Source organism: Nomascus leucogenys, chromosome 14 (genome assembly GCF_006542625.1).
Source record: "Nomascus leucogenys isolate Asia chromosome 14, Asia_NLE_v1, whole genome shotgun sequence".
Classification (NCBI taxonomy): Eukaryota; Metazoa; Chordata; class Mammalia; order Primates; family Hylobatidae; genus Nomascus; species Nomascus leucogenys.
In genome coordinates, this window is record NC_044394.1 from 46,858,697 (window position 1) to 46,886,186 (window position 27,490).

The window sequence follows — 27,490 nt, forward strand, 5'->3', positions numbered from 1 at the left end:
AAATTTGAAAGACAAATGGGAGCTTATCTGATTAGAAACTCTCATCCTTCCACGCCTTGGAGGAATCACAGAACTTTTTTGTTTAAAGTGAAAATCTGATTAGAGAAGGACTGCATTTACGCTCAAGGGCCCCAAAGCTATGGACTTTAGATGAAGAAAAATCTCAAACTGTTCTCGGACACACTAAAAATCCTTTAAAACATAATAAGTAAACCCTTCTATGCACCCTTTATAGTTGCGAAAAATAATCTTTGTGATACTTTTAAAAGAAGTGAGGAGAAAAAATGGTGGACAGTGAGACCAGATAGTCTACATGAGATTGGCTAGGAGAATGTACTTATGCCCCCAGGAAAAAGGACTACTTGTATATTATGTCCATAAAGATTATTTGGACTGTTATGAAATTAATGTACCATTATTCCAAAAGATCCAGGAAAAGCAGAAAAACAAGTCAGTACATTATTAGACCACTTTAAAAATAATTATTATTACCCTTTCAGGAAACTATAGCACCTAGCACAGAAAGACAGCGAGAGAGAGAAAACTAAAGTTTAGCGAGTATCTACTCCAGCCTCTCCAAAATCCGCAGATTGCCTTTCAAGATTCTCCATAATTTGACCCTAGCCTATCTTTCCGTACTTAAGCTGTACTCTATCCTATCTGATCTGTCTGGTCATCACTGGCCTTTCCTCTTTCTTATGCCTAGATGAATATGAGATTCCTGAGTGAGTATCCAAAAAGAAGGTGGTCATGGAGGTAGATTCTTAAAATATCCCTTATTTACAAAATTATTCTACATGAAAACAATTCCCTGAAGTTGCAAATAAATTGTTATGCATGATTGAAAGCAAACACCCAATCTTCAAACTTAAAACTGGAAAAGTGGTTCATATATTCACTCTCATAAGAGAAGTAGCAATTAACTTTTAAAAAAATACTTATCCTGGTTTTTATCTGAAAACCAGACATTTGAAAACAGTCAATGACTTTTAGCTTTCCAAAGCATTTTGGCTTGATTATTCAACTTCAGGAAGCAAAGATTTAAAAAATCTTGCCATTCGTATTTTTTAAGAGCCGCTGACACCTAATGGAAGGTTTTGAAAGAACATGTGGTTTCTAGGAAAGTGTGATACCAGTGGGCAGTTCTTCTCTCCAAAGACCTTCTATCATTCCTATCCAAGAGAGTTGTCCAGGAAGCTGACCCCACGGATGCAGCAGGGGTTCCAGAAAGCTCTGGTCTCAGGAGTCTGGAGATAAAGATGAATGGGACTGCAAGAATTAATATTTGTGTGGAATTTTTCTACCTTACATTGTTTTCCTAGTTGCTTAGAGGTGTCTTTTGCAGGCCTTGAATGGAGAGAAGATGCCTGTTTGGGGCGCCCCACTCGAAAAGCCTGATTATTAATGGCTGGAGCTGAGAACAGCTTTCCACAGGAAGTCCGCTTTGCCTCAGCGTTGGAAATCAGTGTGGCGCCTTCTATAGCCAAGTGTCCCTGCAGGACCCCACTGGGAAATCACTTGAGTTTTACGAGGTGTGCAGTTTAGCTGCAGTTAGGGCTGGTGCCTGCAAGGGGATGACACAGTCCAGGGTACAATCACAACCTCTGCCCCGCTCAGCCTTGTCCTCAGCTGCCCAGGCTCTTAACAGTCACACCTGCCACTGTGAGGAAAGATGGGAACTCTGCCAAGACCCAAGTGCTCAGTTTTAAGCTTTAAATTATATTTTTGAACAACAATCCTAAGAACTGGGCTCCCTGTTGAAAGGGAAAATGATTTTTTCTGCATAATATGCTGGCAATACTGTGTGGAGGGGATGTTTCTGCCGCACAGGGTCCAGAGAAGCCCTGCAGCACCAGGAAAGGAGATTCTGGTGTCACCCTGCAAGGAGGAAGCTGAGACAAAGTTAATCTTAGTAGAGAGTTTATTTGAGACAAACTTCAGGTTTGCAACTCTGGAGAATAGATTCAAGTTATCCTGAATATACATTCCAATTAGCAGCAGTTATGAGCTGATTTTTAAAGGCAAAACAAGGGGGACAGGGAAGGGGCAGATACAATTCCTCAGGAATTTTAGTTGGTTCATAGCAATAACACTGCTTAGTGATGGGCTGTACGCTGTTAAGCTATAGGGTGCGATGTATGGCATCTGGTGTGACACTGTTAAGCTACAGGGTGTGGGGTATGTCATCTGGTGTGGCATTATGAGGTAAATTCATAGCTACTTCTGGCAACAGCAGTATCAAGAAATGAATACACAGCTCAATTTGAGGGAGTAGGACATGACTGTGGTCTCATTTTAATGCCTCTTTCTGGGCCTGATCATTAAAAGCACTTGCATTTCTCAGATAAAAGTTATTTTATTTTCCTGACTGGTAAAGACCCAGGTCAGCTTGGTCCAGACCCCAGGGAGAGGCCCACATGCCCTGTGTCCTTTGCCCAAAGTGAGAAGCCTGAGGGCACACTGGAGCCCACCCCCTGGAGCTCTCCCTCTACCCTTCCTCCTACCCATGGGGCATGAACTGCCAGCTCAGCAGGGAGGGGAGGGTCCTACGTGACCCCCAAGTGGTTCACTGATACATGGGCTGTGGGAGCCAGACAAGGCCCACAGAGGGGGAAATGTAGAGCCTATTCCTGACTCTGGTGCCAATGTGTGATCCCAGGGGAATCAAAGGGGTGAGCAGACCAGGAGCCCAGGGTCAGTGAGGGTCCCAAGGGCAGCACAAGTGCTAGAGACCCTCCCCCACAGCCACCGGACAGACATTCACAGGAGGAGGTGAGACCCATGGTGGGCACAGATAATTGCAAACCAGAGGAAACAGAGATAAGTTATGAGAAATTTACATGTTTTTTCCATCAACCATGGAATGGAAGACACAAGAAAAATAAATCATCAATGGAAAATAAAGTGGTTTTTTTTTGTCCACTTGAGACACAGAAGATAAATTTAAATTCACTGTATACACACAAAAAAAGGCTCAAAACACTGCTAAGTCCCCCACAGTGGCCCCCAACCGTCATCAAAGCCAACATCCTGGGCAGGCTAGACCTTGGGGCAACACCTGCCTTCCATGCCCTGTGGCAGTCTCTGCACTCTCCTGAAGTTCCCATTGTGCGCATTGTAGGGGGCTGGAAGAATGTTGCTGGAGAGGACATCTTCTGGAAGAGGGTTCTTTCCATCCTGAGGCCAGGAGAAGACAGTCAGAGGCCCACAGGGACCCAGGTAGGGGCTCCTGCTGAGGCCCCAGTTGGCATGAGGTCACTGCAGGGGCTGAGCTCCCTTCCATCCAGGAAGAGCTCATCTGCCTCATTCCTGCCACTGCCTCTCTCCCCTCTCACTCCATCCAAACCTACTCTCAGGGCAGGATCCAACTGGGTACCCTGTGGCCTCCTTGGCTAACTGATTTATACTAAGGTATGTGTCCTTTACAGTGTGAGCTGTGATGATGAGTTTAGAATTGACTCGCCATGACTGCGGCCTGCAGAGGGAGCCAGCACCTCCAGGAACCCCATTCTTGCCATCAGCAGAGGGTCTATGGCTCCCACCTCATTCAGTGTCTCCCTGAGCACCATGTCTGCCTGACCAGGACCTAGTGGTCCTCCCATGAGGATGTTGCCTAGGGCTCCAATCCAATAGGTCCAAATACACCTCACCAACCTCCTCTTGGGGCTGTCCCCCCATTCCCCACCTCAGGGTCGGGTCACTACTCATATCTCATCCACCCACATGTCTCCTCAGTCTCAAGACCCTGCAATTTCCTCCATGTGGCTCCATCTCCACTTTTCTCACCAGCTCAAGCCAAATCTTACTCTATGGACATTCCATTGGCCCTCATCAGGTCCCCCATGTCTGCTTGTTCCCGCAATCCATTCTCAAAACATAAAGCGTAACATGTCACAGTTTCACACTCTTCAGCACTTTCCTTTGCTCTAAGGAGAAGCCAGACACCCACTCACCTGGCCCCACCCAGCACCCCCATCCCCACACACTCTTCCTTGCATCCTCCCTGCTACCTGATGGGGCCCCTGTGCCCCTCTTGTAAGCTGACATGCAGTGCACATTGGGGATGGCTTACTGAAGAGGCCCCTTGTCTGTCCTGTTCTCTAAGACATCTGCAGGGGCAAGAACAGATCCTGTGCATATCAGATGTCCCCAACTGTGCTTTCACACAATGTGTGAACAAAGAAGCAAACCAAGCTCCTCTAGAGACAGGAGACAAGGACCTCCGGCTTCTTGGTTCCGGTGACACCGGGTCTGGTTGAGGCCAAGCCGCCCTCATCTTTGACCTCTTCTCTCCTTCCCTTCTCTCCCCAGGCAACATAAGAAACTCCAACTGGCCCAGGGAAGGAACTTGTAAAGCCCACCCCAACCAGGATAAGACAGTGGGGCATAAATGGGAGGAGAGGGGTTGGCTCTCGGTGCCACACTCAACGAACACTCACACATGCACACACTGATGCGTGCACACACGTGACATAAGTACACACATGTGCACACAGCGACATCCCAATACATTCACATACACAACACAAACAGGCCCAAACCCTCACTCTGAAACCTAACCCCGGCCCCAAACTGCAACCCGGAACTCAAGTCCTAGCCTGAACCTTGACCCCAAACCCCACCTCAAGTCAGAAGGTAAACCATGGGCCGAATCCCGAACTGGAACTCAAACCCCCGCAAGAACTTGAACTCTTCCATTGTCTTTCCTCATCTGGCGCATAGGACTCAGCACCTGAGACTCTGCCGTGGCCCTCTGAATGAGCTGCGCCCCTCGTTCTTGTCCTCCCCACCAGCTGCGCTCCCTGCCCCTCTCTCCCAAAGAGCCACCCAGCCCATGTCCCCCGCCCCGGTGGTCCCGATGAGATGCACCCAGGCTGACCCAGGGTGCAAATCCCCACCCCAATCCCCAACGCAAACCCTGAACCAGAGGCCTCATCTAAACTTTAATCCCAAACTCCACCTCAAATTGGAACCGGAACCACAGGTGGAAGCCTGAACCAGAACTCAAAGCCCAGCTGGAACCTGAACCCCGCCCTCGCCTGTGAGCACCTGCGCCCGGGTCCCGCCCTCCCCACGAATTTCACCTCTGACCCGGACCTCCCCTAGAACTGCGCTTTCTACCCTGCAGTCCCAGGGAACCGCAAGCCGTCCCTCACACCGCACCTCCAGCAACGCCCTCTCGCCCTGTCTCCCCCACCTTCACTGTGAGCTGCGGCCCCCATTTCCCTGCCATCCCCCTCACTCTCCCTGGAGCTGTGCCCACCTGACCCGGCATTTGCGCCTTTGTCTTTGTGGCCCAGAAGTGGCGCCGCCGGCGGAAGCATGAGAAGTGGCCACGTGCTGTACAGCGGCTGGCTGAGGAAGTCGCCCCCTGAGGAGAAGCTCAGGCTCTTTGTGAGTGCGGGCAGTGGGGGCGGGACCAGGAGCGCCACGGAGGGTCTGGGGGGCTCCGGGAGGGGCGTGGGGGAGGTGGCCTAGGTCCACGGGAGGAGCTGCGGGTAGAGGCGACTTCTCCACGTCTGCATGCGAAGGCGACTCCTCGCCAGCGAGAGACAGGGTCCAGGTTTGTGTGGGTTGCGTTCCGAGACCCAGGGATTTGATTCCGGGGCTGGGGACCCTATTACCCTGAGCGCCGTGGGCCTGCAGGTCGGAGAGTGGGCATGAAAGCGGACACAGCAGGCTCTGCAGCCTCGCAAAGGGCAGGAACCTCGCACCCGCTCCCCTTCCCTCCCAGGCCCCGAGAATGGCAGGCACCTCGCAACCTCTCTCCTTCCGTTCCAGGCCCCAAGGAAGGCAGGCGCCTTAAACCTGCTCACCTTCCCTCCCAACCCGCGAGGAGGCAGGCACCTCACACCCTCTCCCCTTCCCTCCCGGGCCCCAAGAAAACGCGGGTGCCTCGCACGCGCTCCCTTTCCCTCCTTGCCCGCCACTCCCGGGGTCGTTCGCGTCCTTCCATGCCACCACGCCTGCTGAGGGACAGTGTGCACTGCAGTGTAGTTTTCTATATATTAATTCATGTGGTTAAACGATTTAGAAAAAAAGAAAATTAGTTGCCCTTCCCCCAGTGGCTAATTTGAAGAGTGTTGTTCTAAATTTCAACAGTTTTACTGAGGAAACAGTAATTATTAGGAGTCAGTATGATTATACCAAGGTACATAGAAGAGGCTTTTCTCTCCTGTTCCTTAGCCCCAGGTCCAGCCCTTCAAGAATCTATTCCAGAATAAGCTGATCCTATAGTCATCTTCCCTTTCCTCTGCTTCCCTGAGGTATGGGGTATGATCAATTCTGCATTCTTGTCTTTCTCCATTTGTTTTTTCAATTTTTTATTATACTTTAAGTTCTGGGATACATGTGCAGAACGTGGAGGTTTGTTACATACATATACACGTGTCATGGTGGTTTGCTGCACCCATCAACCCATCATCTACATTAGGTATTTTTTCTAATGCTATCCCTCCCTTTGCCCCCCAACCCCAATAGGCCACATTGTGTGATGTTCCTCTCCCTGTGCCCATATGTTCTCATTGTTCAGCTGCCACTTATTATTTATTTATTTATTTATTTATTTATTTTGAGATGGAGTCTTGCTCTGTTACCCAGGCTAGAGTGCAGTGGCACGATCTCAGCTCACTGCAACCTCCGCCTCCCAGGTTCAAGGAATTCTCCTGCCTCAGCCTCCCGAGTAGCTGGGACTACAGGCGCCTGCCACCACGCCCGGCTAATTTTTTATTTTTAGTAGAGATGGGGTTTCACCATCTTGGCCAGGCTGGTCTTGAACACCTGACCTTGTGATCCACCCACCTCGTCCTCCCAAAGTGCTGGGATTACAGGCGTGAGCCACCGTGCCCGGCCAGCTGCCACTTATGAGTGAGAATATGCGGTGTTTGGTTTTCTGTTCCAGTGTAAGTTTGCTGAGAATGATGATTTCCAGCTTCATCCATGTCCCTGCAAAGGACATGAACTCATTCTTTTTTATGGCTTCATAGTATTCCACCACACCCAGTTAATTTTTGTATTTTTAGTAGAGATAGGGTTTCACCATGTTGGTCAGGCTGGTCTCGAACTCCTGGCCTCAGGTGATCCACCCACCTCAGCCTCCCAAAGAATTGCTGGGATTACAAGCGTGAGCCACCGCACCCGGCCAGAAATTTTTTTAAATGCCAATACTGGTGACGGGATTAGAGTATATTAACTGATTTTACTTAGTCTTTCCATTCCCACATTAATTAGTTCTCAAAATTTATTTGCATGCTACGAAAGAGCTCAACAATTTTTTTTATTACGTGCAATTTTTTTAATAGGAATAAAAAAATACGTTGTTGGCCTCATTATCAAGACATCATCTGACCCAACTTGTGTAGAGGTAAGAGTTTATTTTGGAGCTTATTGGGAGAGCATAAAATTTAGATATTGAGTCTGACTACAACCTAATTCTGTCAAGACACATAGTCACACATATGCACAGTCAGTCATTTGCAGTAGTGCTGTAATCATTTGTTAGGAGGATTGTCTATGGTTACATTCTTATTTATACTTACCTCAGGCTCTCATTTAATCTTTTACTTTTCCTTAGAAAGAAAAGGTGTATATCGGAAAATTAAATATGATCCTTGTTCAGGTAAGTTTTAACTGTTTTCCTTAGAAGAATTATGCTTATTATTTCAACAAAATGTTTGACCTACTTAGGAAATAAAGTATACTAATATTTTGCAGAAGTAGTGATAGTATTCTTACAATAATAGGTAACCTACTGTCTAGTACTTGAATGTTAATTTGCTGTGGCAGGAATCATCAAATAACGTTAAAGCCATCATTTATATGGCTGCAGCGTGGACTGCCCTGCCCTGCCCTGCCCTGCTTTTCCCAGTCTCACTCTGTTGCCCAGGCTGGAGTACAGTGGCACGATCTCGGCTCACTGTAGCCTCCGCCTCCCGGGTTCAAGCGATTCTTCTGCCTCAGCCTCCTGAGTGGCTGGAATTACGGGTGCTTGCCACCACGTTTGGCTAATTTTTTGTATTTTTAGGAGAGACAGGGTTTCACCATGTTGGCCAGGCTGGTCTCAAACTCTTGACCTCAGGTGGGCCACCTACCTGGACCTCCCAAAGTGCTGGGATTATAGGTGTGAGCCACTGCACCTGGCCGGATTGTTTTTTAATTTTCGGATATGCCTGTGCATATTTCCTTTGCATGTATCTCTCTCAGTCCTTTGATTTCCTCGTCCTTCTAATTGATTTCCATGCTTAGTCCTTAAACTGTCTATGTAGACTAAATTTATAATTTTTATGTTTATCTGTTTTCTATAGTAATATCATAAATTTTTTTCCAGAGAACCCTGGTATATGTGGGGGAAAAAACAGTAACTTCTATTTAAATAAGATTTAGAAACATCCAAGTTTCCAAAAATTTTAGTGTATTCAGCAATTAACTCCAGCTTTTATTATACCTTAGAGCTTTCTGTTAGCCCTTCTCTGAATGGGGAGAAAGAGGAGAGAATATAAAGAAGGTTAACATGTATTTTTATAATCTGGGAAATCCCTTGTGTGTGCCATAAATAGTCCAGACTTGCATACAAATATAATGCAGTTCATGAGGCTTTTGGTTAAAAGTTTATTCAGGCCCCGATTGCAGTGCCTCCTTTCTTCTAAATTCGTATATCCAAACCCTACTACATTTCAAGGCTCAAATTTCATCCAATAATAAGCTGTCTTAACCGGTCACTTTTTATCACCAATAGTTAGATCCTTGAATCTCCTAGGATAATTTCTTTTTTTCTTGTTTGAAACGGAGTGTCACTCTGTCACCCATGCTGGAGTGCAGTGGCACCGTCTCAGTTCACTGCAACCTTTATCTCCCAGGTTCAAGCAATTCTCCTGCCTTGGCCTCCTGAGTAGCTAAGACTACTGGCCCGTGCCGCCACCCCTGGCTAATTTTTGTATTTTTAGTAGAGATGGGGTTTCACCATGTTGGCCAGGCTGTTGGTTTTTTTTATGTTTTTTTGTGTGTGTTTTTTGTTTGTTTTTGAGACGGAGTCTCATCCTGTTGCCCAGGCTTGAGTGCAGTGGCCTCATCTCGGCTCACTGCAACCCCTGCCTCCCAGGTTCAAGAGATTCTCCTGCCTCAGCCTCCCGAGCAGCTGGGATTACAGGCACCCGTCACCACGCCTCGCTAATTTTTGTATTTTTAGTAGAGACAGGGTTTCACCATGTTGGCCAGGCTGGTCTTGAACTCCTGACCTCGTGATCCTCCCACCTCGGCCTCCCAAAGTGCTGGGATTACAGGCATGAGCCACCACGCCCAGCCTGGCTAGGCTGTTCTCAAACTCCTGGCCTCAAGTGATTCACCCACCTTGGCTCCCCACAAAGTGCTGGGATTACAGGCGTGAGCAACCGCACCCGGCCTCCTAGAATAATTTCTACATATCAATCAGGCAGATACTAATACACAGACAGACCCATTAGACAGATTGGACCTTTCATTAGGATAATTGAAAAGGGTCCTGGGGTGATTAAGATAAAATACTTTATCTGTGTTTTGTTTTCTACCCAGTATGGTGAAGAGGGTGGCACATTTCTTCCTTTAATAAAGGAGGAGAAAATGAAAAGTGGTTTATCCTTACTCCTGCCTTTATCCATTACATAATTTCTTTGAAGTTTGTTTTATTTGCCTTTGAGAAATGAAGTGTGATTAACATTTCATGTCTTATTCTAGATACTGAAATGAGAATGGCCCAAACATTGGCCAACTTTTATCAGTGATATTGTTGGAGCAAGTAGGACCAGCGAAAGTCTCTGTCAAAATAATATGGTGATTCTTTTTTTTTTTTTTTTTTTCTGAGACGGAGTCTTGCTGCGTCGCCCAGGCTGGAGTGCAGTGGCACAATCTTGGCTCACTGCAAGCTCCGCCTCCCGGGTTCACGCCATTCTCCTGCCTCAGCCTCTCCGAGTAGCTGGGACTACAGGCGCCCGCCACCACGCCCGGCTAATTTTTTGTATTTTTAAATAGAGATGGGGTTTCACCGTGGTCTCGATCTCCTGACCTCGTGATCCGCCCGCCTCAGCCTCCCAAAGTGCTGGGATTACAAGCGTGAGCCACCGTGCCCGGCCCGGTGATTCTTAAACTCTTGAGTGAAGAAGTTGATTTCTCTAGTGGACAGATAACCCAAGTCAAATCTAAGCATTTAAAAGACAGGCAAGTAATAATTATGTTTTAGAATTTTAAAGTAATTTCTCAAACAATTTGAAGCAATTTGGATGTAAATTGTAGATATTTTAAGGAACTACGATCAGTAATACGTTAAATTGCTTGTAGTGGTTTTCAACTACAGATTAAGAAATAGTCCTAGACGGGGCCTAATAATTTACCTCTGAAGGTTGAAAAGTGAATTGTTCAAGATACATTTCAGGAATTGTTTTGTATGGTAACTAGTTAATAGATTCTAAGCAAATGATTTGTGTCCAAACATACGTATTAGTTACTTTATTTTATTTTGAGACAAGTCTTGCTCTGTTGCCTGGGGTGGAGGGCAGCAGCGCAATCTTGGCTCACCGCAACCCCCGCCTCCTGGACAGCTGCGACTCCAGGTGCATGCCACAGCGCCTGGCCTCAAATCAGTTATTATCTCTGCTTCTTATCACTTCCCCAATTGTTAACAATAGTGTTCTTTTTAAAACAAAACAAAACAGAAAACTAGATTTGCCTCTAATAGTAAGCAACCAGTATAAACTATAGGTACACTTCCATTAAGTTTTAAACATTTGTTGTAGTCATTAGGAAATCTTTTTCCCCTTGGATTGCCCAGGCTGGTCTCAAACAATCCTTCTGCCATGGCCTCCCAAAGTTCTGCGATTACAGGCATGAGCCACTGTACTGGGCCTTAATCATTTTTATTAGTATTATAGATAACTGATACTTATTTCTGTGTCTTCTAAATCTGATATTTTTGTGTGTTGTTTTTTTTTTAGCATGTGCAATGAATTCTCACAGATATTTCAACTGTGTCAGTTTGTAGTGGTGTTTTTAATTTCATTTTTAAAAATAATAGGAAAGCAATTATTTACAAGTGTGTTTTGTTATAGGAGAATTCCCAAAATGCTCCACTTGTACATGCAACCTTGGAAACGTTGCTCAGATTTCTGAACTGGATTCCCCTGGGATATATTTTTGAGACCAAATTAATCAGCACATTAATTTATAAGGTACAGTGAATACATTTCAGTTATTTGTCACTGGATAGCCACATATATTCTTTTCACATGTAAAGCTGTCATCTCTGCATTCTAAACCTTATTTAACCTTGTTTCTAACATGAGGACACTGCTCAGAAGAAATTTCCTATATTCACACCTAGTAAATTATTTAAAGTGAGTTTCAAATCTGATTCTGCCACTTATACCATGTAATTTTATGAATTCATTTTGAACAAACAATGGATTTGATTATATTGCTGTCTTTTAGTTGAGTAAGTTACATTGAGGTAACTCAAGTGCTATTTCTGAAAAATGAAAAGTTCATCTTTTAACTGATAATTTAAAATTGATACCATGTTACGTCTTCTTTAAGTTCTATAATGGTTTAGCCTGGGCAACATGGTGAAACCCATCTCTACTAAAAATACAAAACAGCCAGGCGTGGTGGTGCATGCCTGTAGTCCCAGCTACTCGGGAGGCTGTGGCCGGAGAATCTCAAACCCAGGAGGCGGAAGGTGCAGTGAGCCAAGATCGTGCCACTGCACTCCAGCCTGAGCAACAGAGCGAGACCCTGTCTCAAAATAAATAAAGTTCTACAGTGGTTTATCCAGAGATAATCACTGTTACCAGTTGGTTGTATTATATTTTCAGATGTTTTCTTGACTGATATAATGAATAAATTATCTAATTGGAACATTATAACTTGACCTCTTCAACTTCGTAGTTTAGTTTGGTAACATAATATGGATTTATAGTATTTGAATGCTCAGTTTATTGCTTAATTAAGTTATGTAAAAACCTTTCTATTGTCAACAGTCCTACAGAGAACATTCTCAGACATAAGATATTATGCAAGTGTCCAAACATTATTTTAATATTTTAATGTTTAATTACCAGATTATTAGGTATGTTTATTTTTAAGGTTTTAATGCCCCCTGATTTCCAACCCCAGACGATAACTGTTTATCTTCTCAACAATAGAATATATAAGCCAATTTTCCCATATTCTTATTACTCTTAGATATATTGAGCATTTCCCAAAATTCTAAGCAATCACACAGAAAGTATAACATTCCTAAAAGTCATATCACAGATTCTAGGAAAGTTGTTAAGGAGCCTTGTTATTTTAGATGTCTAAGGACACATCAAAATAAAGCAGTTTAGGCCAGGCGCGGTGGCTCACGTCTGTAATCCCAGCACTTTGGGAGGTCGAGGTGAGCGGATCACGAGGTCAGGAGATCGAGACCAGCCTGGCCCAACGTGGCGAAACTCTGTCTCTACTAAAAATACAAAAATTAGCCAGGCGTGGTGGCATGCACGTGTAGTCCCAGCTATTCGAGAGGCTGAGGCAGGAGAAGCGCTTGAACCCAAGAGGTGAGGTTGCAGTGAGCCGAGATCAAGCCCCTGCATTCCAGCCTGGGTGAGCGAGACTCTGTCTCAAAAAAACAAAAAAACAGTTTGCTCCTAAAGCATTTACTGTATGTTGGGTAGGCAATAAAATTCCCTCAGTATATCTGCATGATAAAATATGTTCATTCACTTGGCCTGTTTTTGATGTCTACCCCTATATTTATTAAAGCCTTTTTCCTTTTAATTGTGAATTTTAAGTAAAGTGTGTGTCAGGCCAATTAATTTTATGGTTCCCTCCCCCCTTTTAAATAGTTCCTGAATGTTCCAGTTTCGAAATGTCTCTCTGAAGTGCCTCACTGAGATTGCTGGTGTGAGTGTAAGCCAATATAAAGAACAATTTGTAACGCTATTTACTCTGACAATGATGCAACTAAAGCCGGTAATATAATACTATCTTGAAAATTGGCTGAATAATTTTAGTGCCTTAGAAAATACCAAATTCCAAATGAGTTACTTTAGAACAACGTAGCATAGATAAGCCATAATCTTGTATTTATTACATAAAATTTGTAGTAAGCTACAAATTTTTATGATGTTTCCAAAAATTTCTTAAAATTCAGGTTTGGGGTGTGTTGTGGTAATTTATTTCTGCACACTTTAGGAGCTTGGTCTTATGGGAGATACCTGACTAGACAGTGGGAAACCTGGGACTTGTTCCTAACATTGTGTCTGAAGGAATTCTTTTCAGCCCTAGTTTGATTGGTTATCTATTAAATGATCTAGAAGGTTATTCATAATACTGTGTTCATGGCCAGGCGTGGTGGTTAATACTGTAATCCCAGAACTTTGGGAGGCCAGAATGGGAGGACGAGTTAATGCCAGGAGTTCGAGACCAGCCAGGACAACATAACCAGACCATCTCTATGAAAGATTTAAAAAATAGCTAGCTGTGGTGTTGCACACCTGTAGTTCCAGCTACTCTGGAGGCTGAGGCAATAGGATGACTTGAGCCCATTAATTCAAAGTTAAAATGAGCTATGGTCACACTATTGCACTCCAGCCTGGATGACAGGGCAAATCCCTGTCTCTTTTAAAAAGCAAGGAAAGATAGATTACTGTGTATGTTTGTGATCTGAATGAATGAATTGATTATTTTTACATTTTCGATGTCAGTGAGAAAGGGATAAGTCCAATACTAGAAAAATTTAAAGGCCGTGATAGCGGCCTTACTAGTTGCAATGTAATTTATTTGAGAAGAGTCAAAATCTAGGTCCTAGAGATACAAGAATAGGTGTACCGGACCTAGGAGTTCTGTATGTGGTTTAATATCAGCAAAAGGGTGTTGGGATATTAGGGCTTAAAAACAATAGTGTTAATAGTGTTGGCTGAGTGCGATAGCTCACACCTTTAATCCCAGCACTTTGGGAGGCTAAGGTGGGAGGATTGCTTGAGCCAGGAGTTCGAGACCAGCCTGGACAACATAACAAGATACTGCCTCTACAAAAATATTAAAAATTAGGTTAGCGTGATGGCACATACCTGTGGTTCCAGCTACTCGGGAGGGGCTGAGGTGAGAGGACTGATTGAGCCTAGGAGGTGGAGGCTGCAGTGAGCTTTGGTCATACCACTGCACTCCAGCCTGGACAGGGTGAGACCTTGTCTCAAAAAAAAAAAATAGTAAAATATAAGTGTCTTTTGTTGTTTTATAAAATGCAAACTGATTGTCCCTTTTAAAATTTGCAGATGCTTCCTTTAAATACAAATATTCAACTTGCGTACTCAAATGGAAAAGATGATGAACAGAACTTTATTCAAAATCTCAGTTTGTTTCTCTGCACCTTTCTTAAGGAACATGATCAACTTATAGAAAAAAGATTGAATCTCAGGGAAACTCTTATGGAGGTAAGATATGTGGAGCCTTTGCTCCTAAAATTCTGCTCTACCTACTAATAACTCTTAAAAGTGCCTTTTTTCCAAAATGTATATACGTTTTGAGATTTCTTATTACTTAATATTTGATCTGTGCATTATATATATTCTCAATTCTGAATTACAGTTATAAGCCCAGTTTTCTGATTTTATGTTCTCCGTAAAACTAGGACTGGCCGGGCGCGGTGGCTCACGCTTGTAATCCCAGCACTTTGGGAGGCCGAGGCGGGCGGATCACGAGGTCAGGAGATTGAGACCACGGTGAAACCCCGTCTCTACTAAAAATACAAAGAAGATTAGCCGGGCATGGTGGCGGGCGCCTGTAGTCCCAGCTACTCGGAGGCTGAGGCAGGAGAATGGCGTGAACCCGGGAGGCGGAGCTTGCAGTGAGCCGAGATTGCGCCACTGCACTCCAGCCTGGGCGACAGAGCGAGACTCCGTCTCAAAAAAAAAAAAAAACCTAGGACTAAAAATTTATAATGAAAATTAAATTACTAATTATTATATCATTTCTTTTTTTAATTTTTATTTTTATTATTATACTTTAGGTTTTAGGGTACATGTGCACAATGTGCAGGTTTGTTACATATGTATCCATGTGCCATGTTGATTTCCATTAATTATTATATCATTTCTAAGGTCAAAATTCCAAAGACCTTATTTTAAAATTTCAGTTTTAATTCAAATAACATACATTTGTTCATTTAAAGATACACAATTCATCTTGTAATCCCAGCACTTTGGGAGGCGGAGGTGGGTGGATCACTTGAGGCAGGAGTTCGAGACCAGCCTGGCCTACATGGTGAAACTCCGTCTCTATTAAAAATACAAAAAAATTAGTGTCACGTGCTTGTAATCCCAGCTCCTCAGGAGGCTGAAGCACGAGAATTGCTTTAGCCTAGGAGGCTGAGGTTGCAGTGAGCCAAGATCACAGTACTGCACTCCAGCCTGGGTGACAGAGCAAGACTCTGTCTGAAGGAAGAAAATCTCTCCCCGCCCCCCCCATAAATAGATAAATATATATAGATAGATATAAACTTAAGTGTGTATATATATATATGTAAACTTAAGTGTATATTATGTAAACGTAAATATATATATATATACACATACATACACACAATTCAGCGGCATATTAGTATATATACAATGTTATACAACCATTAATACCTAGATCCAAAACATTTTCATCACCCAAAGGTGACCCTTTACCCATAAAACAGTCACTTTCTCCTTTGTTCTCTCCCCAACTTCTGGCAACCATTATTTTGGTTTCTGTCTCTGTAGATGTATCTATTCTGATTATACCATATAAAGGGAATCATGCATGTGACCTTTTGTGTCTGGTTTCTTTTGTTTGGCGTCATGTTTTCCATGTTCTTCCATGTTGTAACCTGTATCAATACCTCACTTTTTATCATGGCTGAAGAATATTTTCATTGTATAAATATTCAGTATTTTGTTTGTTCTCTCCTCTGATGGCACATTTGGGTTGTTGATACCACTTGCCTATTGGCACCCAAGGCCTTTTAAATAAATGTCGTTCCATTAGGAGACATGATAAAAATACGTATTGATCAACAACTATGTGAGAGATTTTTGAAGTGCTTTAGGGCATGTCAGAAGAAGCAGAGTTACTCCAGAGTTTACTGTCTATTTGATAAGTATTGAAATCTGAGTTGTGATGAGTAAAACATGAATTTTTATTTTCCCTTAAGGTGTAACAAGTGAAAAGCAATTTGCAGTTGGTCATGTTTAAGAATTATTTTAATAGTTTTGGTCTTCTGTGTAGGCCCTTCATTATATGTTCTTGGTATCTGAAGTAGAAGAAACTGAAATCTTTAAAACTTGTCTCGAATACTGGAATCATTTGGCTGCTGAACTTTATAGAGAGAGTCCATTCTCTACATCTGCCTCTCCATTGCTTCCTGGAAGTCAACATTTTATGTTCCTCCCAGGAGACAGCTATATTTGCCCATGTTATTCAAGGTAACAGAGTGGTTGGTAGAGTGTTCTTCCTGTTGCATACTGTGGTTTTGAGGTCTGAATGCAAATACTTCTAATCTATGTAAATAAATTAGCTATGGCTGGGCGCGGTGGCTCACACCTGTAATCCCAGCACTTTGGGTGGCCGAGGCGGGTGGATCACGAGGTCAGGAGATCGAGACCATCCTGGCTAACACGGTGAAACCCCGGCTCTACTAAAAATAAAAAAATTAGCCGGGTGAGGTGGTGGGCGCCTGTAGTCCCAGCTACTCTGGAGGCTGAGGCAGGAGAATGGTGTGAACCTCAGGGGGCGGAGCCTGCAGTGAGCCGAGATCGCGCCACTGCACTCCAGCCTGTGCGACAGCGAGACTCCGTCTCAAAAAAAAAAAAAATAATAACAATAATAATAATAAATTAGCTACAAAAAGAGTACCCAACAACTCCATGAGTGTGGAAAACTAGAACATGAAAAGACTTGAGTCTAGAACCTTGATTCTCAAGAGTGTGGTCCTTGTCTCAGTATCAACATTGCTTGTGATTTCGTTAGGCAAATTCATTGGCCACCTGCCAGTCTACTAAACCAGAGTCTAGGAATGAGACACAGGATACTCCTGTAACAAAAGTTGGTTAAAAAAAAATCACATTAAAACACACTGAAATAATTGTTAAGCCATTTTTGTAGAATTACAGTGAAAAAAAATTTTTTCTTTTGGAGACAGGGTCTTGCTCTGTGGCTCAGGTTGGAGTGCAGTGGCGTGGTCATAGCTCATTACAATCTTGAACTCCTAGGCTGAAGCAATTCTCTTGTGTCAGCCTCCCAAGTAATTGGTTGCAGGCACGTACCACCATGCCTAGCTAATTTTAAATTTTTTAGTTTTACTTTATTTATATTTACATAGTTTTTTCTGTTGTGCTTTAAGCCCCAGTATTTTTATTGCTTTAGAGACTGGGTGTCACTGTGTTGCTCAGGCTGCTCTCAAATTCCTGGCCACAACAGTTCTTTCTGCCTCAGCCTCCGGAATAGTTGGAATTATAGGCATGAATCCCTACACATGGCTGGCCTGTGGTTTTTTTTGTTTTGTTTGTTTTTAACTAAGCTTCTACACTAATGATTTCAGTGATCTAACGATTTTTTTCTTGATTGATATATTGTTGAGTATAGGTCCGTTTATTAATGGTTAGTCGAATGGCTAAACCAGAGGAAGTATTGGTTGTAGAGAATGATCAAGGAGAAGTTGTGAGAGAATTCATGAAGGATACAGATTCCATAAATTTGTATAAGAATATGAGGGAAACATTGGGTAAGTTAATAAATACTGTTAATCTTTACCTTTATAAACCTATTCTGGGGTGGAAATACATTTTAGGAAATGTACTTGTAGTTTCTAAATATTTTCTAAACATATTGTTAATCATCAGTAAAATTCTGCTCATTATTTGCATTTGAAACCATTTTTTTCTTTGTAGTTTATCTTACTCATCTGGATTATGTAGATACAGAAAGAATAATGACAGAGAAGCTTCACAATCAAGTGAATGGTACAGAGTGGTCATGGAAAAATTTGAATACATTGTGTTGGGCAATAGGCTCCATTAGTGGAGCAATGCATGCAGAGGATGAAAAACGATTTCTTATTACTGTTAAAAGGTATGCAAGGGATAGGTATGAATTAGAATTGCTAAATAAGTATTATGTTGTTACAATAAATAATATAAATTTGTCTTATTTACAAGATCTATTAGGATTATGTGAACAGAAAAGAGGCAAAGATAATAAAGCTATTATTGCATCAAATATCATGTACATAGTAGGTCAATATCCACGATTTTTGAGAGCTCACTGGAAATTTCTGAAGACTGTAGTTAACAAGCTGTTCGAATTCATGCATAGTAAATCTCTTTCTTTACTATATTTTGTTTTTATTTTTATTGAAGAAAATAAATGAATGTTTTTGTCTTGTTAGAGACCCATGATGGAGTCCAGGACAAAATAAATGAATGTTTTTGTCTTGTTAAAGATCCATGATGGAGTTCAGGACATGGCTTGTGATACTTTCATTAAAATGGCCCAAAAATGCTGCAGGCATTTCGTTCAGGTTCAGGTTGGAGAAGTGATGCCATTTATTGATGAAATTTTGAACAACATTAACACTATTATTTGTGATCTTCAGCCTCAACAGGTATGTTAAGCACTGAGCATATGTTATTTTTAGAAAGTAACACCTGTATCAATCTGTATGTGTCAATGGAAATGGGAGGGCAACTATTGGATCCAATAGAAGTGTTTCTAATTAAATTTTCTTTCTTTTTTCCTTGAGACAGGGTCTTACTCTGTTGCCCAGGCTCGAGTACAGTGGCACTATTACGGCTCACTGCAGCCTTGAACTCCCAGGCTCAGGTAATCCTCTTACCTCAGCCTCCTGGGTAGCTGGGACTACAGACATGCACCGCCATCACACCCAGCTAACCTTTTCTCCCCTGCTGGGCAGAGATGGGGTTTTGCCAAGTTGCCCAGGCTGGTCTTGAACTCCTAGCTTCAAGTGATACGCTTGCCTCAGCCTCCCAAAATGATTTTATATGTGTGAGCCACCACGCCCAGCCTGGTTAAATTTTCATAGTGAGACAGATTCTTGACCAGAAGATTGTTAGGCTGTTGTCCTATGTAAAATTATTCCTAACAAACAAAATCAGGTGGTTTTTTTTTTTTTTTTTTTTTTTTTTCATTTTTTTTGGGGGGAGGCGGGTGTGTGTGTGTGTATGTTTGTTTTTGAGACGGAGTTCCGTTCTGTCGTCCATGCTGGAGTGCAGTGGGGCAATCTCGGCCCACTGCAACCTTGCCTCCTGGGGTCAAGCAATTCTCCTCCTCAGTGGCTGTGATTAACAGGTGCGTGCCACCACGCCCAGCTAATTTTTGTATTTTTGGTAGAGACGGGGTTTCTCCACGTTGGTCAGGCTGGTCTCAAACTCCTGACCTCATGATCTGCCCGCCTCGGCCTCCCAAAGTGCTGGGATTACAGGCGTGAGCCACCACCATGCCTGGCCAGTTTGGGTTTTTTGTTTGTTTGTTTGTTTTTTGAGATGGAGTCTTCCTCTGTCACCCAGGCTGGAGTGCAGTGGTGCAATCTCAGCTCACTGCAACCTCTGCATCCCAGGTTCAAGCAATTCAAGCCTCCCAAGTAAATGGAATTATAGGCACCTGCCACTACGCTTGGCTAATTTCTTTGTATTTGTAGAAGAGATGGGGTTTCACCACGTTGGTCAGGCTGGTCTGCAACTCCTGACCTCAAGTGATTGGTCTGCCTCGGCTTCTCAAAGTATTGGGATTACAAAAGTGATCCACTGCACCTGGGCCAAAATCAGTTTCAAGACGTTTGTGAATTGCTTGTGTGTGGTCTTATTAGGGTGTATAACATAAAAGTTAAAATGTCTGCTTTTTAAAATAGGTTCATACGTTTTATGAAGCTGTGGGGTACATGATTGGTGCACAAACAGATCAAACAGTACAAGAACACTTGATAGAAAAGTACATGTTACTCCCTAATGAAGTGTGGGATAGTATAATCCAGCAGGCAACCAAAGTAAGTATTTCTACTTTTTCTTAACGAGAAAGTAGGGATTTAACGAGACTGTTCTTTACAAATGTATTGAATTCAAGCCTTTTAACATGTATGTGTGATCCATAAGTGCTTTTATATGTGGCTTTGTACATTTTATTATCTGGGCCGGGCGTGGTGGCTCACACCTGTAATCCTGGCACATTCGAAGGCTGAGGCAGGCGGATCACCTGAGGCCAGAAGTTCGAGATCAGCCTGGCCAACATGGCGAAACCCCGTCTCTACTAAAAATACAAAAATTAGCTGGGCGTGGTGGCACATGCCTGTAATCCCAGCTACTCAGGAGGCTGACGCAGGAGAATCACTTGAACCCAAGAGGCAGAGGTTGCAGTGAGCCGAGATTGAGCTACTGTACTCTAGCCTAGACGACAGAGCAAGACTCTGTCTCAAAAAAATAAATGAAAAATCTGGGCTGGGCACGGTGGCTCACGCTTGTAATCCCAGCACTTTGGGAGGCCAAGGCGGGCGGATCATGAGGTCAGGGGATCGAGACCATCATGGCTAACACAGTGAAACCCCCTCTCTACTAAAAATACAAAAATTAGCAGGGTGTGGCGGTGGGCGCCTGTAAGTCCCAGCTACTCAGGAGTCTGAGGCAGGAGAATGGCATGAACCCGGGAGGCAGAGCTTGCAGTGAGCCGAGATCACACCACTGCACTCTAGCCTGGGCGACAGAACGAGACTGCGTCTCAAAAAAAAAAAAAAAAAAAAAGAACTATGTTATTTCATTCTTAAGTAGATATAGACAAAAAGGCTTTTGTGTTCATTTTTACCATTTGGGATTATAAATATGGTTTAGGATAAGGGAAGTGTAATGGCTTTTGCTTTGGTAATTATGTGGATTTTTTTTTTTTTTTTTTTTTTTTGAGATGGAGTTTCACTCTTGGTGCCCAGGCTGGAGTGCAATGGCGTGATCTCGGCTCACTGCAACCTCTGCCTCCCAGGCTCAAGCAGTTCTCCTGCCTCAGCCTCCCAAGTAGCTGGGATTACAAGCAAGCACCATCACGCCTGGCTAATTTTGTATTTTTAGTAGAGACAGGGTTTCTCCATGTTGGTCAGGCTGGTCTTGAACTCCCGACCTCAGGTGATGCACCCAACTCAGCCTCCCAAAGTGCTGGGATTATAGGCGTGAGCCACCCTGCCTGGCCATTATGTGGATAATTCTTTTTTTTTTTTTTTTTTTTTTTTTTGAGATGCAGTCTCACTCTGTCGCCCAGGCTAGAGTGCAGTGTGCAAACTCCGTCTCCCGGGTTCACGCCATTCTCCTGCCTCAGCCTCCTGACTAGCTGGGACTACAGGTGTCCACCACCATGCCTGACTAATTTTTTGTATTTTTTAGAAGAGACAGGGTTTCACTGTGTAAGCCAGGATGGTCTCGATCTCCTGACCTCATGATCCACCTGCCTTAGCCTCCCAAGTGTCTGGGATTACAGGTACACATCACTATGCCTGGCTAATTTTTGTATTTTTAGTAGAAATGGGGTTTCACCATATTGGCCAGGCTGGTCTGGAACTCTTTACCTTGTGATCCACCTGCCTCGGCCTCCCAAAGTGCTAGGATTACAGGCCTGAGCCACCGCGCCCGGCCAAGACTGCTGTCTTTAAAAAACAAACCAAAAGCCCTATTTCTTGTGAAATTAACAAACGCTGATCACACTTAGAGAAGGCTACCTGGGCAAACGAGTGTAATAAATTTTTTTTTTTTGACACGGAGTCTAAATCTCACCCAGGCTGGAATGTAGTGTCGGCTAACTGCAGCCTCCACCTCCCGGGTTCAAGTTATTCTTCTGCCTCAGCCTCCTGAGTAACTGAGACTATGGGCATGCACTACCTCGCCTGGCTAATTTTTGTATTTTTAGTAGAGATGGGATTTTGCCATGTTGGCCAGGCTTGTCTCAAACTCCTGACCTCAGGGCATCTGCCTGCCTGTACCTCCCAAAGTGCTGCAATTACAGGAGTGAGCCAGTGTGCCTGGCCTAAAAATTTTGTTTAAAAAATTTTCAGTTGGTAAATAATAATTTTACATATTCATGGGGTACATAGTGATGTTTCAATACTTAAAACGTGTAGTGATCAGTTGAAGATAATTAGTATATCCATCTCAAACATTTAGCATTTGCTTTGGGAACATTCAGTATCCTCCTAGCTATTTGAAACTGTATCACATATTATTGTTTTTTTGAGACAGGGTTTCTCTCCCATTGCCCAGGCTGGAGTGTAGTGGTATGCACTTGGGTCACTACAGCCTCTGCTTCCTGGGCTTAAGCAATCCTCCTGCCACATCCTCCCAAGTAGCTGGGACTACAGGCGTGTGCCACCAAGCCCGGCTAATTTTTGTATTTTTAGTAGAGATGGGGTTTCACCACATTGGCCAGGCTGGTCTTGAACTCTTGAACTGAAGTGATCTGCCCGCCTTGGCCTCCCAAAGTGCTGGGATTATAGGCATGAGCCACCATGCCCGGCTTGTATCATATATTATTGTTAACCGTAGTCATTCTGTAGTAGTATAGAACACTAGAACTTATTCCTCCTATCTCACTGTAATTTTATATCCTTTAACAAATCTCTCCCTATCCCTCCCCTCCCTCTACCATTCCCAGCAAATTTTGTGTTTGTTTTTATTTTATTTTTTTTTTGAGACAGAGTCTTGCTCTGTCACCCAGGCTGGAGTGCAGTGGTGCGATCTCTGCTCACTGCAAACTCTGCCTCCTGGGTTCATGCCATTCTCCTGCCTCAGCCTCCGGAGGAGCTGGGACTATAGGCGCCTGCCACCACGCCCTGCTAATTTTTTGTATATTTAGTAGAGACGGGGTTTCACCATGTTGGCCAGGATGGTCTTGATCTCTTGACCTCGTGATCTGCCCACCTTGGCCTCCCAAAGTGCTGGGATTACAGGTGTGAGCCACCGCACCCAGCCAGCACTTTTTTTTTTTTTTTTTAGTGTGGTTCTGCTGTTGACAATTTTTTTTTCATTGTTTGCTTGTTTTCTAAAGTTCATTTTTAGACTAACACTGAAGTAGGATAATGAATTACAAGTTGGCAGTTACTATTGCTTCTTCAAACCAATTGTTCCATTGTCCCCTGGCTTCCATTGTTTATACAGAGAAGTCAGCCATCAGTTTCACTGTTACTTCTTTGAAGATAAGTTTTTTCCTCATTTGTTCAGTTTTTTTTTTTTTTTTTTTTTTTTTTTTTGGTGTTAAGGAGCAGAGTTTAATAGGCAAGAAAGAAAAGATAAGGCAGAAGGAAGAGGCTCCCCCATACAGAGACAGAGGGAGGGGGTGCTCCAATGCCAAAAGAGGACGTCTCCATGTGCGGTGGACACCTGCCAGGTATATATGCAGAGGCTGGAGGAGGTGATGTCTGATTTGCATAGGGCACAGGGGATTTGTTTGACTAGGCATGTCATTCAGGTAGCCCATGAAAAAGCTAGCCCTCCCACCCTAGCCTTTTAATGTGCATCATTTTCTCAATTTTAAGATTTTCTTTGTTTTTTGTCTTCAGTAGTTAACTATGACAAGTCCGCATCTGATTTTGTATTTATTGGGATTCATAGTGCTTCTTGAATGTGAGTTTTTAAAAAATTTATTTTAGAAGTACTTAGCCATTATTTTCTCAAATGTAGTCCCTGCCTCAGTCTGTCTTTCATCACCTTTTGATCTTCCTTCTCTTTTTTGCTTTCTTCTATATTTTTCATCCTTCTGGCTTTTGTGTCTTCATACTGCAGTCTGGATATTTTCTTTGGCCCATCTTCCTCTTTCGATTCCTCAGTCATGTTTAATCTGTATTAAAACCATCTATCAATTTTAATTTGTGTTATTGTATATTTTAATTCTTAGGCTTTTGAGTTTTTTCTTTTTAATAGATTTTATTTTTGAGACAGGGTTTTGCCCTGTCACCCAGGCTGGAGTGCAGTGGCAGAATCTTGTCACCTTGACCTTCTGGGCCCAAGTGATCCTCCCACCTCAGCCTCCTGAGTAGCTGGGACTATAGGCATGCGCCACCATACCTACAATTTTATTTATTTATATTTTTAGCAATGAAGTCTCCGTATGTTGCCCACGCTGAAGCAGTCCTGCTTTCGCCTCCCAGAGTGCTAGGATTACAGGCATGAGCCACCTTGCTTGGTCAACATTATTTTTTTAGAGCAGTTTTTAGTTCACACCAAAATTGAACAGAAGGTGCAGATATTTCCTGTATGCCACCTGACTCCCCACACACGAAGCCTCCTCCATTATCAACATCCGACACAAGAGTGAGTGGTACATTTGTTACACTTGTTGAATCTACATTAACATATCATTATGACTCAAAGTCCACAGTCCACATTAGGTTTCACTGTTGGGGTTTGACAAATGTGTAATAACATATTCACCAGTACAGTGTCGTACAAAGTAGTTTCACTACCCTAAAATCCTGTGTGCTCTGCCTATTCATTCCTTCCTCCCCACTAACCACTGGCAACTGCTGATCTTTTTACTGTCTCCATAGTTCTGCCTTTACTAGTACATCATATAGTTGGAATCATACAGTATGTTGCCAGTTAAGATTGGTCTGTTTAACTTAGTAATAGGAATTTAAATGTTCTTTATGTGTTTTCATGGCTCGATAGCTTTTTTTTTTTTTTTAAACATATCTGCTGGCAGGAAGATAGCTTTTTAAAAAACACTTATTTTAATTGACATGTAGTAATTGTACGTGTTTATGGGATATGTAGTGATTTTTTTGTGCAAGATTTCATCATATAGTGATGTGTTGATACATATAATATGTAGTGATTAGATCAGGGCAATTAGGGTATTCATCTCAAACATTTATCCTTTTTTTGCGTTGGGAACCTTCTGTGGCCTCTTTGTAGCTATTTGAATCTATATAATGTATTATTGTTAACTGCAGTCATTCCACAGTTATATAGAACACATTCCTCCTATCTAGCTGTAATTTTGGATCTTTTCACAAATCTCTCCCTATTCCTCCCTTTCCCCTGTCCTTTCCACCCTCTTGTATCCTCTGTTCTGCTTTTTACTTATATGAGATGAACTTTTTTTAGCTTCCACATATGAGTAAGAACCTATGGTGTTTAACTTTCTGCTCCTGGTTTATTTCACTTAAGATAATGTCCTCCAGTTCCATGTATATTGCTGCAAATGACAGGATTTCATTATTTTTTATGGATGTATAATATTCCTCTGTGTGTGTGTGTGTGTGTGTGTGTGTGTGTGTGTGTGTCCACATTTTGTTTATCCATTCATCTGTTGTTGAACGCCTAGGTTGATTTTGTATCTTGGCTGCTGTGAATAGTGCTGTAATCATGGGGATGCAGACGTCTCTGATATAATGTTCTCCTCTCCTTTGGATAAATGCCCAGCAGTGAGATTGCTGGATCATATGGTAGTCATGTTTGTAGTTTTTTGAGGAGCCTTGATACTGTTCTCCATAGTGGCTGTGCTAGTTTACGTTCCCACTAACACTGTGTAAGAGTTCCCTTTTCTGTGCATCCTTGCCAGCATTTGTTGTTTTTTGTGTTTTTGATAATAGCTATCCTAACTGGGGTAAGATACTTCATTGTGGTTTTGATTTGCATTTCCCTGATGGTTAGTGATGTTGAATTTTTTTTTCACATATTTGTTGGCCATTTGTATATAATCTTTGCGAAATGTCTATTCACATTGTGTGTGCATTTTTAATTGGATTTTTTTTTTTTGCTGTTGAGATGTTTGAGTTCCTTGTAAATTCTTGATGTTAATCCCCTCAGATGAGTAATTTGCATATATTTTCTCTCATTCTGTAGGTTGTCTTTTTACTCTGTTGATTGTTGCCTTTGCTATACAGAAGCTTTGTAGTTTGACATAATTCCATTTGTTGTTTGTTGCCTGTGCTTTTGAAGTCTTTATTCATAAAATCTTTTCCCAGACCGATGTCCTGAAGCATTTCACCTGTTTTGTTCTAGTAGTCTTATAGTTTTGTTAGTTCTTTGAGCCATTTTGAGTTGATTTTTTATGTAGAGGAGTGAGGGTACAGTTTCATTGTTCTGCATATGGATGTCCAGTTTTCCTAGCACCATTCATTGGAGAGACCGTCCTTTCCCCAGTGAGCATTCTTGGCACCTTTGTCAAAAATTAGTTGACTGTAGATATGTGTATTAACTTCTGGGCACTCTATTCTGTTCCATTGGTTTATGTATCTGTTTTTATGTCAGTACCATGCTGTTTTGGTTACTACAGTTTTCAATATATATTTTTAGGTCTTTTCTTTTTTCTTCCTTTTTTTTTTCTTTTCTTTTCTTTTTTTTTTTTTTTTTGTAATGTAGTCTCTCTCTCTCTGTTGCCCAGGCTGTAGTTCAGTGGTACCATCACAGCTCACTGCAGCCTTGACCTCCTGAGCACAGTTGATTCTCCCACCTCACCCTCTCAAGTATCTGGGACTACAGGCATGCATCAAGATGTCTGGTTAATTTTTTTTTTTTTGGCACTTACACATTTTTGTGCCTGTTGAGTGGTGGCAGGAGCAGCCCTAGTCTGGGCAGCCGGGTGGCCAAGCAGAAGTTACAGGGACACAGGGGCACCTCTAGCCCCAGAGAGGGAGACTGGGGCTTTGGGAGCTGTATGGCCCTGGGCTCCAGAGGAGGCTTCTTGACATCTCTTCCCCCAACCAGCTCTAGTCTCTCTGCAGTCACCTTTTCAGGAAGGGCAGGGACTCCAGAAAGCTCCAAAATTTACTGCCTTTCTCATTACAGGGGCTGGGAGGTGGGGGGCAGAAAGTGTAGGTTTAACCTACCTGGGTGACTTTAATTCCAAAGGGCAGAGCCTGGGTGTGGTGGGACCCATCTGTGGTCCCAGTGCTTTGGGAGGCCGAGGCAGGAGGATCACTTGAGCCTAGGAGTTTGAGGCTACAGTGAGCTATGATCGCAAGTACACTCTAGCCGGGGCCACAGAGTGAGACTCTGAGTCAAAAAAAAAAAAATTCTTTTTTTTTTTTTTTTTTTTTTTGAGGCGGTGTCTCGCTCAGTCGCTCAGGCTGGAGTGCAGTGGCGTGATCTTGTTCACGCCATTCTCCTGCCTCGGCCTCCCAAGTAGCTGGGACTACAGGCGCCTGCCACCGCGCCTGGCTAATTTTTTTTGTATTTTTTAGTAGAGACGGGGTTTCACCGTGTTAGTCAGGATGGTCTCGATCTCCTGACCTCATGATCCACCCATCTCAGCCTCCCGTAGTGCTGGGATTACAGGCATGAGCCACTGCACCTGAAATTTTTTTTTTTTTTTTTAATTAAAAAAGTAGGCCGGGTGTGGTGGCTCACGCCTGTAATCCCAGCACTTTGGGAGGCCAAGGCAGGCGGATTGCCTGAGGTCAGGAGTTTGAGACCAGCCTGGCCAACACGGCGAAACCGCATCTCTACTAAAAATATAAAAAGTAGCCCGGTATGGT

General features: G+C 43.1%; 1 protein-coding gene across 1 annotated transcript in view; it reads left to right on the forward strand.

Moving 5' to 3' along the window:
- Positions 1-27,490, forward strand: part of LOC100607123 (exportin-1-like) — a 45,121-nt gene that overhangs the window by 759 nt on the left and 16,872 nt on the right. The window contains 18 exon segments of the mRNA XM_030827091.1: positions 4,106-4,249; positions 5,301-5,437; positions 7,302-7,363; positions 7,574-7,618; positions 9,709-9,803; positions 10,105-10,188; positions 10,962-11,010; positions 11,076-11,195; positions 12,849-12,862; positions 12,864-12,975; positions 14,280-14,438; positions 16,258-16,408; positions 16,411-16,454; positions 17,614-17,752; positions 17,919-18,095; positions 18,180-18,367; positions 18,470-18,631; positions 19,895-20,029. Coding sequence (XP_030682951.1) covers positions 4,106-4,249; positions 5,301-5,437; positions 7,302-7,363; positions 7,574-7,618; positions 9,709-9,803; positions 10,105-10,188; positions 10,962-11,010; positions 11,076-11,195; positions 12,849-12,862; positions 12,864-12,975; positions 14,280-14,438; positions 16,258-16,408; positions 16,411-16,454; positions 17,614-17,752; positions 17,919-18,095; positions 18,180-18,367; positions 18,470-18,631; positions 19,895-20,029 — 2,017 coding nt within the window.